We start from the raw sequence: 12,175 nt of genomic DNA, 5'->3' as shown, positions 1-12,175 counted from the left end.
ATGGGAAACATCACCAGCGATATTTATCTACAATTTTAGTAAACACGCCCCTAAGTTCCCTCACAGGGGGGGCGGGGGATACATTCTCATCTAGATCTGCTTTCTATACAGAATAGGCATGGAAAATATTTGAGCAGGGCAGAATGGCTATTAGCCCACATTCCCTCTCATAGGGGCCTTTAGAAAAGTACAAATTGGATGGCTCTAAGGCCCCTGTTTTTTCATGGGGTGATGAGCCTGTTTCCTGTCAGTTACATAACAGATATATACTATTTATTTTTTCTAGAAGGTGGGAGCAGCAAAAAGATACACCGTTTTAAAGAGAAGAGGCCCCACTGAACATCAGCAGCTACAAAATCTATGCTGTTCAGTGTCAGGGAGATTATGGCAAAGTAAAGAGTCTCTTTTACTCACTTACAATATGGTCACTCCTAACTGTCTCCATGAGGAGACCTCTTGCCATCACTTCAGATCCCAGTTGTTACACTTGCAGCTTATTATATAAGAGATCAGAATTCTAATAACTGCAGAAGCCAACATATTAACCACCATTAATCACCATTTGGTTGAATTGTCCCTAATACAGGACTCATTCATAATCATTTATCTTTCTTTTATTGTCAGGTGATGTTGGCGTCTATTCCCAGCAAGAGTCGGCTCATTGCCATACAGACCATGAAGAAGAAGTGGCAGAGAAATTAGCCATCAGCAGAGAGATGAGAATCTTGTGAATGGCTGCTGGGTAACCTTGCCTCTGCCACTCACAGGCAGCCTTCCAAACGTAGGTGTAGGGTAGTGCTAATAATTCCATGTGCTTTTCTCTAACTACTGCCCACTCTTTCCTACAAAATTGCTATACTATGCAACTGCCGAGCATGCCTGGGAGATGAAAAAAACCGAGGCACCTCACTCCCCAAAAAAAGCACACAGGTACACTCTAGAACCTCACATTGCCTAGCTGATTCCCAAATAAACCTGGACAGGTAGACTATTGTGTCTACCTGGGCGGGATAGGGCAGATTTTTAGGTCCTGAACTATAGGTAAAGAATTCATGAAACATATATAGAAAATATTTTATTTTAGATCATTTATTAGTAAGAATACTTTAGTAGAAAAACTAGGGATCTGTCTGGTTTTCATACAATTTTTTCATAGACTTCAAACTTATACTGAACACCATTTTCTTCTTGAAGTTCTGGGGATATTCCGGGGTATCTAGAAAGAAAAGAAAATACAATATGAATGGTTTGTAGATGGAGAGGGAATCAGCTCATTGTATGAGATAAATTAGGATATTTCATTTGAATGGTTTGCAATAGAAAGTATATCACAACCACAATAAAGGGCAATAGCACAACACAATAGACAATCAGTTCATCAGGTGATTAAAAGCCAGAAAATGTACAACATTTACAAACACAATTCATGATCTGGATGAAGCTGCAATGGCTGATGTGCAACCTGATCATCAGATGATATAGCAAGAAAACACAATGGTTTAGCGCACACGACTAGTAGCTACAACAACAAAGGGCAAGCAAAGACCCCTAATTTACAGGTGTTGTTAAACAGACACATTAGATTAAAATAAGATGAAACAAGTTGCTTTCATTTTTAACAATAAAATACTGGTCCAGCACAGCCCAAGCCGACCAACTGAGTCCCAAAGGAATGTATTGGAATAATATATTCACATGAACCATGAATATCCTGTAAATTATACCCTTATAAACTGTGCTTGATGACATCAGTTATAATCAATGATTGGAGATGTAATTTCTGTCACATGATTCACTGAAAGTTGTGTATTATAATAAAGTACCCCCTGTTGTAAAATATAAGGATATTAGAAGTCACCTCAGTTTCATGACCTGTATAAAACTCGGCTTTCAAGCCTTGTGTTTTTTATAGGGTCAAGGAACTCCTCATGATATCCTTATATTTTACAACAGGGGGACATTATTCCCTATATTAAATCCTGATTAAGTTTTATATGACCAACGTTAAAAAAACCAACATGTTTCTGTATGAGGGGAGCAGCCACTGTGCCGCAGTAGTCAGTGTTCTGTTAGGTTAAGTAATGCCAGTTTGGCACAAGACCTGTGAGTGCCATCACTTTTTCATGATTTGAATGTGTGGCACCTGAACAAAGTACAGCAAATTTCCAGAATAATGTCTTCCCTTTTGTAAAAAGTAAGGATATTTCAAGTGACCAAGGTGATCTATGACCAAAGGTGTTGAATCAGCTTAGTGACCCCAAAAAATTGATACAGAGATAGTAACATTCCTTGTTTTTATTACAATTGTATATTGTAGACAGACACCTCACATTATAAAGAGGGATTATACCAAACAGCACAGGCCCCAGTACATGGGTTACGTTCCTTGCCGCGGGCAGGCAATATCAGTGCATTTCAACAGGCACATACACACAGCCTTATTATTTATTACTTACTCAGGAAGCAGTCTGAACGAATTCAAATCAATTTCGGGTAAATACGTATCACACTCAAACTCCTGCAATATTCTGGTTACAAACCACCTTTGATTAACTGGCTTTTCCATTAACTCCTATAATAAAATAAAGCAACAAGGATCATTTAATAAAGTGGAACTGCATGTAAAGCACAAAAATTAAGTGCAATATTGATTTTCTCACAAAGCAATATTTTTACCCAGGATTCTAGTGCAATTGTAAAAACAGAAAAAAAACATTCTTTCCAGCCCGTTGAAAAGAGAGCTATTTGTACTTTAAAGGAGAAGGAAAGGCTAAGTCACTTGGGGGTGCCAAAATGTTAGGCACCCCCAAGTGACTTAGATCGCTTACCTCATACCCCGGGCTGGTGCCCCTGTATGGAGAGAACCGCACCAGCCCGGGGTAGCAGCGAGCGCTTCCTCCTTCCTGTAGCGCCGCGCGTGCATGCGCAGTAGAGTGAAAAGCCGAACTTAAAAAACAAAGTCGGCTTTTCACTCTACTGTGCATGTGCTGGCTGACGGATTTCGCAGGGAGAAGAGAGAGGAAGGAGGAAGCGCTTCCTACAGGTACCCTGGGCTGGTGCTTTTTTCTCCTAACAGGGGCACCAGCCCAGGGTACAAGGTAAGCGATCTAAGTCACTTGGGGGTGCTTAACATTTTGGCACCCCCAAGCCTTTCCTTCTCCTTTAACCATAAAATCCTTTTCACTCTGCCTACATTACGGGACACCATGAGGATGAAGATGCAACTGAAGAATGGACACCCAAAGTTTAATAGTGACTCAGGGACATGATGCCAATGTTCACACTCATTCCACTTCTCTAAATACTTCCCGATGGTAAGGCACTGTGCTACAGCAGGACAGTCACTTAGTAAAGGTGGGAATGGATGACCAAGTTCTACTGAGTACATACTCAGGCACCAACTGAAGACAGCTTTGGGATGAAGGAGGTATTTCCTAAGCACCACTAGAAACAGCTTTGGTCCCACCCTCATGGGTTGCTTTGGGAAGTCGCTATGGTGACTTTATCCCCAATATAAGCAACAAAAAGGTGTTCCCCTGCTTATGTTAAATCCTTTTTTTTTCACCTACATTGGGGAACACTGACCTTCCCTCACTGTCGTACTGTTGTTCTGGTTACATAATTATTTAAGCCTTATTTTGTGACATTTCTATCCTATATATACAGAATAGTGTGAGTGGGCCCCTGAGCTTTGACAGCAGCACAGAATATGGGCAGAGAATCAGCAGAAAGGAAGATGGGAAACTACTGGGGCATTTCTGGGAGCACAGATCTTCCCTGCTGTGGTTGCAGCAGTTTTACCCTATTTCCTTGTTAAAGAGGATCTATTGCAAAAATGTTGGCAGAAAAACTGTTTCTCTACATGAAGGATTTATGCCAAAGTCAGTTATTTTGTTAGATTTTGCTTGTGCTGGAGTCAATTATTTGAGTTAGCTCTAATAAACCTGCGAGGAAAGGGAGTCCCCCTAAAATACATATTGGGACTTCTGCATGAAGACAGGATGAAGAAAGACAGGTTGCTGGGAGTGGGACACTGAAGAGTAAATGCTTTAATTGATAACATTTAGAAAGTCTCATATTTCCATGAGACAATTTTTTGCAATAGTTCCCCTTTAAGCTTTAGGTTTCCTTTAATGACTTATTATGATACAGTTTCCATTGTAACCAGAAACACTGCAATGAAACAGACTCTAGCATTAAAAACAACATACCTGGGTCATTTAATAGATAAAGTAATGCACATAATAAAAAAAAAGCAGTGAACATTGACATTTTGTGTATTTGAACAGTGCAAGGATATCACATTTTTTTTCCAGTGTAAATATTAGACTCATGCAATATTAGCTCTATTAAATACAGTTTTGTCAGATTCGTAGTGCTGGGCTGTCCACCTATGGACCTAGGGGTGACCCACAAATGCTGTGGTTCTAGGTTAGCCCCAGGACTTTATAGGGGTCATTTACTTACAGATCAAAAGTGTGCAAAGAAAACATACTGATGCAATCACCATGTTTTCAACCCAAAATGCAGTGTTTTCCCCATAATTTCAGTGCCATTGTTGTCATGAGGAGACAGTGAGTCTGATGCAATTACCCATTTACATATAAAAAAAAGTACAAATATTTTGTATTGGGTAAACAACACAAAACAACACAAAAAGTGCCCACTCCACTCAATGAGGTTTTTTTAGGCCTACAATTGACTGTAGCAAACCAATGCAATATTTATAGTTACATGGGTTCAACTTCCAATCTCTAACAGTGAATACACTGTGAAAGTCTGAAACTTCCACTAGCATTTTAGATATATATACCTGGTAGAGCGAACTGCCACCAATAACCCAAACAAGGTCTACTTTGTCTTTTAATTCAGGATCTTCCAACAGATCTATAGCTTCAGCCAAACTTTTTGAAAGATAGTGAGCCCCAGTGGGTGGTTCCCTGAAAGAACAACAACAGAAAATACAATGTATTAAGTCCCAAGAGGTTATTAGATTATATTTATACAATTATACAGACATGGGATCGGTTATCTGGAAACCTGTTATACAAAAATCTCTGAGTTAAAGGAAGGCCATCTCCCATAGACTACATTTTATTTGAATTATTACATTTTTAAAAAAATATGTTATGTTTCTATGCTAAAACAATACCTTGTATTTGATCCCAACTAAAATATAATTAATCCTTATTAGAGGCAAAATGGCCAATTTGTTTAAAATATTTTTTGAGTAGACTTAAGGTATGGAGATCCAAAATACAGAAAGATTTTTTAATCAGAAAACCCTAGGTCCCAAGCATACTGGATAACAAGTCCCATACCTGTATAACATTTCTAACATCTGTGGTTAAAAAGACTAGATATTTGGGGTAAATGTAAAAATGTATCCAATGGTAGTTTTAGTTTATGTGTGAAGTTTGTAAACGTGTTACCTTTTTTTTAGTACAACATTATAGACAGCTGATGTTTTTAAATAAATGTATAAATAAATGTATTAGCTACTAAAATACTGTGGGAAAAAAGGAGTTTTTTAGCTATTAGAGGTAGCAGGAAGTAAAGCAGTAGAGATATGTAAGGTCAATGGCACATAGGTAATTTTTAGTATTTTGAGTAATGTGGTTTTAACCAGCCCCACAAGGATTGCCAAACAACCCCCACTGACTTTGTATGATTTTTCTGCAAGAGTTCCAGTGTAGTTAGAATATCAGAGTTTGGTAGTTCTAACCAAGGCAGTTTAGTTGAGAAGTAAACTGATTGTTGCCAAGTGATGAGACATGGAAATATTATCTTCAGCAGAAGTACATTTTGTGAATGATGGAGTCCATATATAGAAAGGCATTTGCTCCATCTGTTGCATTTAGGGACCCCCTTATCAATTCTGGAAGAAATATATGGGGCTTCTAGAACATCTAGAGAGCATGCAAACGGTGTGTCAATACCTGCCCATTAGGTATAAAAGGGCCAGGTGCCCAGATCATAAGCCTTTGTGTCACAGGCAGTAGATTATATCAATTGTGTTTTTGATAGGGTTATGGTATACTTACTTAAGCTCTTTGCTTAATACAATATTAATTCTTTCCTTCAAAGGTCTGTTCTTCTCTGGGATAGAAAACCATGTTTTTCTGCCCATTATTACTACATTCTTCTTATCTGTGTGAAGATACACCAATCTTATAAGTCAGTGCTGTAAGAGCCCCATCTACTGGCACTTGCGGATACTGCTCACCAAACAAATAATTAGATGTTAAATATTAAAAGTCCAAAAAATAAAATCTGAATTAAACAAATACTTTAAAGTGCAACTATCATGAAGCAGGGGAACTATCAGTGAAGCAGTGCACTGAAGCTACTTTACACATGCATTTGAGGGGAAAAGGGGTTAAAAGAGAGAGCAGGAGTTTTTCTGTATCAATATGGGAACAGAAGACCAATGCCGACTTTGCACATGCCTTTTGGGGAGGGGGTGGTTCAAAGGAAAAGCAGTAGTTTGTGTGTGTGTGTCTGTTGGGAAAGTCTTTAAAGCTACTGAACTAGAGATGCTGCAGAATAACAGATGCAGAAACCAGGACCGGTGATGTAACTAAATGGGCACAGGGAGTGGAACCTGCAGTTGGCCCTGCGGGACTAATTCACTAATAAAAAAATACATGTTATGAAATATGTATGCACAATATACATTTTGGGTTCTTCAAATACCAAATACTTTGGTAATCCTATGTACAATGGGCATCAAACTGGTGAAACAATTACTATTTAGGATGTTTTATCTTGGTACCTAATGACATGTGGTAAATACAAAGTAAAAGTTTTGAGAGTATTTTTCAGTATTTTTATAGAAACAGCTAAGTTCAGAAAAGCTTTGATGTTTGGTAAAATTACCCATTTTAAATTTAGCAGAATGTGTCCTTTTCAAAAACATGGTTTCTCAGGGTGAACCTACACATACGTCATAAATCTTCTTAAAACTATACACATCTGGTATTGGCACGTTCGAGAGACATAGGGCTTTCCAAATCAGTTGGATTCTTGTGCATTAAATAAAATGGTTTTTTTTGGGTAAAAATAGCAGTTTTTTTGATGGGAGTGTTCTGGTTTGGGGCTGCTTTGCTGCATCTGGGCCTGGACAGCTTGCTATCGTTCATGGAACAATGAATTCTGAAGAAAATGTCAAGACATCTGTCCATAAACTGGATCTCAAGAGGCAGTGGGTCATGCAGCGAAGCAATGATCCTATACAGACAAGTCATTCTACCATTCTAAGAATGGTTAAAGTAGAATAAAGTGAATGTTCTGGAATGGTCAAGTCAAAGTCCTGATCTCAATCCAATTGAAATGTTGTGGAAAGACCTAAGGTGAGCAGTTAATGTAAAGCAGTGATCCTCAAACAGTGACTCGCGAGCAACATGTTGCTCATCAACCCCTTGGATGTTGCTTCAAAGCAGGCGCTTATTTTTTAATTCTTGGTTAGAAGGCAAGCTTTGGTTGAATAAAACCCATGTGTACTAACAAACAATGCCTCCTGTAGGCTTCCAGTCAACATAGGGGGTTATCAAATAACCAGTCACAGCCCTTATTTGGTACCTCAGGTACATTTATCATGCTTGTGTTGCTCCCCAACTCTTTTTACATTTGAACGTAGCTCACGGGTAAAAAAGGTTGGGGACCCTTGATGTAAGGAAACCCACCAATATCCAAGAGCTGAAGCTGTTCTGTATGGAGGAATGGGCTAAAATTCCTCAAGTCGATGTGCAGGACTGATCAACAGTTACCGCAAACATTTAGTTGCAGTTATTGTTGCACAAGGATGGGGGAGTCACACCAAATACTGAGAGCATCATTCACTTACTTTTGCTACACGCAATAATTTTTGTTTCATTTGTTTTCTTCATCTGCTTTTAGGACTAAAAATCAGATGTTTTAAGTCACATTCATATAAAAATATAGATAATTTTAAAGGGTTTACAACTTTCAAGCACCATTGTATATATACATATAAATATATATAACTAAAACAAGCCTACCTTCAACAGTGGGTGTCATGGTGAGCCGCTGGAAATGTTTGAATTCATTCCTGCAATGAAAATAATGATAAAGACAAAGTAAAGACATAATGATTTCATCAAAAGGCTTGATAAGATAGCAAAGAGAAAGCAGAGACCTCAATTAAGGGCTCTGGCACACGGGGGAGATTAGTCGCCCGCGATAAAACTCCCTGTTCGCGGGCGACTAATCTCCCCGAGTTGCCTACCCCTGCCATCCCACCGGCGAACATGTAAGTCGCCGGCGGGATGGCAGACGCGGCGGCGCGATTTCGCGCAAATCGCCGAAAAAGACTCGCGAGTCTTTTTCGGCGATTCCCTGAAATTGCCCCGCCGCGTCTGCCATCCCGCCGGCGACTTACATGTTCGCCGGTGGGATGGCAGGGGTAGGCAACTCGGGGAGATTAGTTGCCCGCGAACAGGGAGTTTTATCGCGGGCGACTAATCTCCCCCGTGTGCCAGAGCCCTAAAAGTCTGTTGCAGCAATGAGTGATAAGGAACAGACCTGGAGATTTCTGTTTTTTGAGGGGGAAAAGGTGTTCTGCTGTTAAGGTCACCATACAGGGGACGATTGTAGCTGCCAATATCGGTCCTTTGGACAGATTCGCCAGCTTATCGGCCCGTGTAGGGGCAGAAACGATGGCCATACCCGACCAATATCTGGCCTGAAATTGGCCAGCTATTGGTCGGGCAGGTTAAAAGATTTAGTTGGATTGGGGACCGCATCGGCTGGTTGATGCGGTCCCCGAACCGACTGCCCTATTGCCGCCATTATAATTCGATCGTTTGGCCCCCAAGGTCAAACGATCGAATTAGCCTACATGTTCCCCGATATTGTCCACCTGTAGGCGAATCTTCACGTGTATGGGCACCTTTACACTACAGCTCCCTGTATCCCCTTAACAGCTGATGTTGAACGTTATAGTTGAACAAAATGGCATGATAGTCAGCACTGCTCCCTTACAGAGTTGGGGTCCAATTAGTTTGCATTTTTTCCCCATTGGTTTCTTCCCACACTACAAAACATCCAGGCTCCTGATAAAACTGACCCTAACATGTTTGTAAATATATGAAGCTTAGATTGTAAACTTCACTGGGGCAGGGACTGGTGGGAACTATGTTTAATGTCTGTAAAGGGCAGCGGAATATGTTGGTGCTACATAGCAGCTGAAGGGCCCCAGGATATAGAAACTATTACTTTTTATATGCATGTCACCCCCCTAAGTGATACCCAGGCAAATGCCCACTCTGTACTGATAGGAAAAACAGTTTTTATTCAGGCAGTTCCCTTGTCTGCAACTTGTTGCAAAGCCCTGATTTTCCAAACTGATATTAAGTGTTGCCCCTGGCTGCACACAGGAGGGTGGGTATAATGGCATGTGTGTGTGTGATGGCATGTGTGTGTATAATGGCGTGTGTGTGTATAATGGCGTGTGTGTGTATAATGGCGTGTGTGTGTATAATGGCGTGTGTGTGTATAATGGCGTGTGTGTGTATAATGGCGTGCGTGTGTATAATGGCGTGCGTGTGTATAATGGCATGCGTGTGTATAATGGCATGCGTGTGTATAATGGCATGCGTGTGTATAATGGCATGCGTGTGTATAATGGCATGCGTGTGTATAATGGCATGCGTGTGTATAATGGCATGTGTGTATAATGGCATGTGTGTGTATAATGGCATGCGTGTGTATAATGGCATGCGTGTGTATAATGGCATGCGTGTGTATAATGGCATGTGTGTATAATGGCATGTGTGTATAATGGCATGCGTGTGTATAATGGCATGCGTGTATAATGGCATGCGTGTATAATGGCATGCGTGTGTATAATGGCATGTGTGTATAATGGCATGTGTGTATAATGGCATGCGTGTGTATAATGGCATGCGTGTGTATAATGGCATGTGTGTATAATGGCATGTGTGTATAATGGCATGCGTGTGTATAATGGCATGCGTGTGTATAATGGCATGCGTGTGTATAATGGCATGTGTGTGTATAATGGCATGTGTGTATAATGGCATGTGTGTATAATGGCATGCGTGTGTATAATGGCATGCGTGTGTATAATGGCATGCGTGTGTATAATGGCATGTGTGTATAATGGCATGTGTGTATAATGGCATGTGTGTATAATGGCATGCGTGTGTATAATGGCATGCGTGTGTATAATGGCATGCGTGTGTATAATGGCATGTGTGTATAATGGCATGTGTGTATAATGGCATGTGTGTATAATGGCATGCGTGTGTATAATGGCATGCGTGTGTATAATGGCATGCGTGTGTATAATGGCATGCGTGTGTATAATGGCATGTGTGTGTATAATGGCATGTGTGTATAATGGCATGTGTGTATAATGGCATGTGTGTATAATGGCATGCGTGTGTATAATGGCATGTGTGTATAATGGCATGTGTGTATAATGGCATGTGTGTATAATGGCATGTGTGTGTATAATGGCATGTGTGTATACCTGAGGAGAGGCCATGGCAGGGATCCCTCTTTGCCAATGCCCTGGTTGGGAGGGCACACAGCGACTACGGCGTGAAGGAAGGGATTCCTCATTGCAGCCACCTCACAGCACGATGTCAGGGCCGTTCCCAGGCGGAGGCGCAGCAGGAGGGCAGGGCACTGGGAAACCAACGAGATTATGAGAATCTAAAGGAAGCCTTTTTTATTCGTCCCTATACACTCGATACATGGAGCTGATATCAAGTGGGACAACACGGCCTGCTGAAGAGATGGTTCAGTCCAAAGGTACCGCACTTTGCACCTCCCGCCCCGCCCCTTCCCTGTTTCACCGTTTTAGCGCGACTGCTACAGTCCCCTCCGCCGGGTTCCTGCTTAGACACGCCCCTTCTACCAGAGTCAGCCAATCGTTGACCAGATTGATGAGTTCTAGACTTTCTCAGGGATGTCATAACGAACCGCCGCTGCCCCTTGTGCTGTGGGTATTATAAGTGGGATGCGGCGTCTGAAGCAGGGCAGCCGGCAGGGCAGGGGCTCTTCCCAGCCGATGATTAGTAAATTCTTCAGGCCCAAGGAAGGGGATGGCAGCCAGCCATGTACAAGTTCAGCCTTCTTCCCAAAGGTGAGGGAGGATAAGGCGGGGTTAGGAGCTGTTGGCCAGAACTTTGGGGTCGCTTTAATGTAAAGCAGCTGCACCGTGTGTCCTGCGCCTCAGTAGCTCTGAGGTATATGGGATATACTGAGCCACATAGTGTATACCGCTTGCTATATATATATACACCTGAGGAATGCCCAGCTGGGGGAGTGGTTGGGGCATAATAGGGGCGTGGCCAAGATGCACCCAGAGCACAAAAGCGCAGGACTGGCATTTGTATATTGTTTATAGATGGTCTAATGGCTCTCTGTGATTGCTGCACAGATGGCAACCTGGTTAACTTGACCATGCCCATTCTATCAGGACTACTCTGTGTTTTACCTGATTCTGAGGATTTTTGTTTGTTTCATTGGGAGTGGGTGAGGTGGGTTAACTCCCCAAAATCCACGTTCCTATGAGTTGACATGTCTGAGTATATCTCTGGAGTAAATGATTCTTTAGTTGCTGAAAGTCGGAGCAGCCGTGTACAGGTATCGGACCCGTTATCCGGAAACCCATTATCCAGAAAGTTCCGAATTACGGAAAGGCCATCTCACATAGACTCCATTATAAGCAAATAATTCTAATTTTTAAAAATGATTTCCCTTTTCTCTGTAATAATATAACTGTACCTTGTAGTTGATCCCAACTAAGATATAATTAATTCTAATTGGAAGCAAAACAGTCCTATTGGGTTTATTTAATGTTTAAATGATCTTTTAGTAGGCTTAAGGTATGGAGATCCAAATTACGGAAAGATTCCTTATCTGGAAAACCTCAGGACTGGAGCATTCTGGATAATGAATCCCATACCTGTACAACATATTCTCAAGCTTGTCAAGCTACTGGCAATGGAACACAGGTGTTGGCATTACTTGTACCAGTAGTCCAATTGGCCACCATCTACAAGGCATGGCTTCATGTTGACTTAAATTGGCAGGGCCATGGAGCACCCCTTGCCAATATTCTTCTGAAACACACATTTTTTAAGATAAATAGGAAGTGACCATCAGCAAGTATGGGCTATTT

General features: G+C 41.3%; 2 protein-coding genes across 3 annotated transcripts in view; one reads left to right on the top strand and one right to left on the bottom strand.

Annotated features, from left to right (window-relative positions):
* Nucleotides 1-1,060: 1,060 nt before the first annotated feature.
* LOC100486206 (dihydrofolate reductase) lies at nucleotides 1,061-10,889 on the bottom strand. Its single transcript, XM_002942360.5, has 6 exons — nucleotides 10,517-10,889; nucleotides 8,022-8,071; nucleotides 6,045-6,150; nucleotides 4,814-4,940; nucleotides 2,457-2,572; nucleotides 1,061-1,216 (listed from the first exon to the last, which is right to left on the bottom strand). Exons 1-6 carry the CDS (start codon nucleotides 10,606-10,608, stop codon nucleotides 1,138-1,140), a joined length of 570 nt encoding a protein of 189 aa, XP_002942406.1. The 5' UTR covers nucleotides 10,609-10,889; the 3' UTR covers nucleotides 1,061-1,137.
* Nucleotides 10,890-10,987: 98 nt separating this feature from the next.
* The window catches only part of msh3 (mutS homolog 3), a 69,810-nt gene continuing 68,622 nt past the window's right edge, over nucleotides 10,988-12,175 (top strand). For both annotated transcript variants that reach the window (XM_002942361.5, XM_018090787.2), the window contains exon 1: nucleotides 10,988-11,134. In XM_002942361.5, the coding sequence (XP_002942407.2) occupies nucleotides 11,009-11,134 (126 nt within the window). In that variant the 5' untranslated portion in view covers nucleotides 10,988-11,008. The remainder of the gene's footprint in view (nucleotides 11,135-12,175) is intronic.

The sequence above is a fragment of the Xenopus tropicalis genome, chromosome 1, assembly GCF_000004195.4.
Source record: "Xenopus tropicalis strain Nigerian chromosome 1, UCB_Xtro_10.0, whole genome shotgun sequence".
NCBI classification, from domain to species: Eukaryota; Metazoa; Chordata; class Amphibia; order Anura; family Pipidae; genus Xenopus; species Xenopus tropicalis.
This window is presented reverse-complemented; position numbering and strand designations above follow the sequence as displayed.

Bases quoted from the DNA above. Each gene is read 5' to 3' on its own strand.
- LOC100486206 (XM_002942360.5), bottom strand. From the start codon at position 10,608: ATGAGGAATCCCTTCCTTCACGCCGTAGTCGCTGTGTGCCCTCCCAAC. The intron at 4,941-6,044 runs GTAAGTATACCA...TTGTTCTTTCAG, and splicing joins GTATTAAGCAAAGAGCTTAA to GGAACCACCCACTGGGGCTC. The intron at 1,217-2,456 runs GTAAGTAATAAA...TTTTCTTTCTAG, and splicing joins TCGTTCAGACTGCTTCCTGA to ATACCCCGGAATATCCCCAG.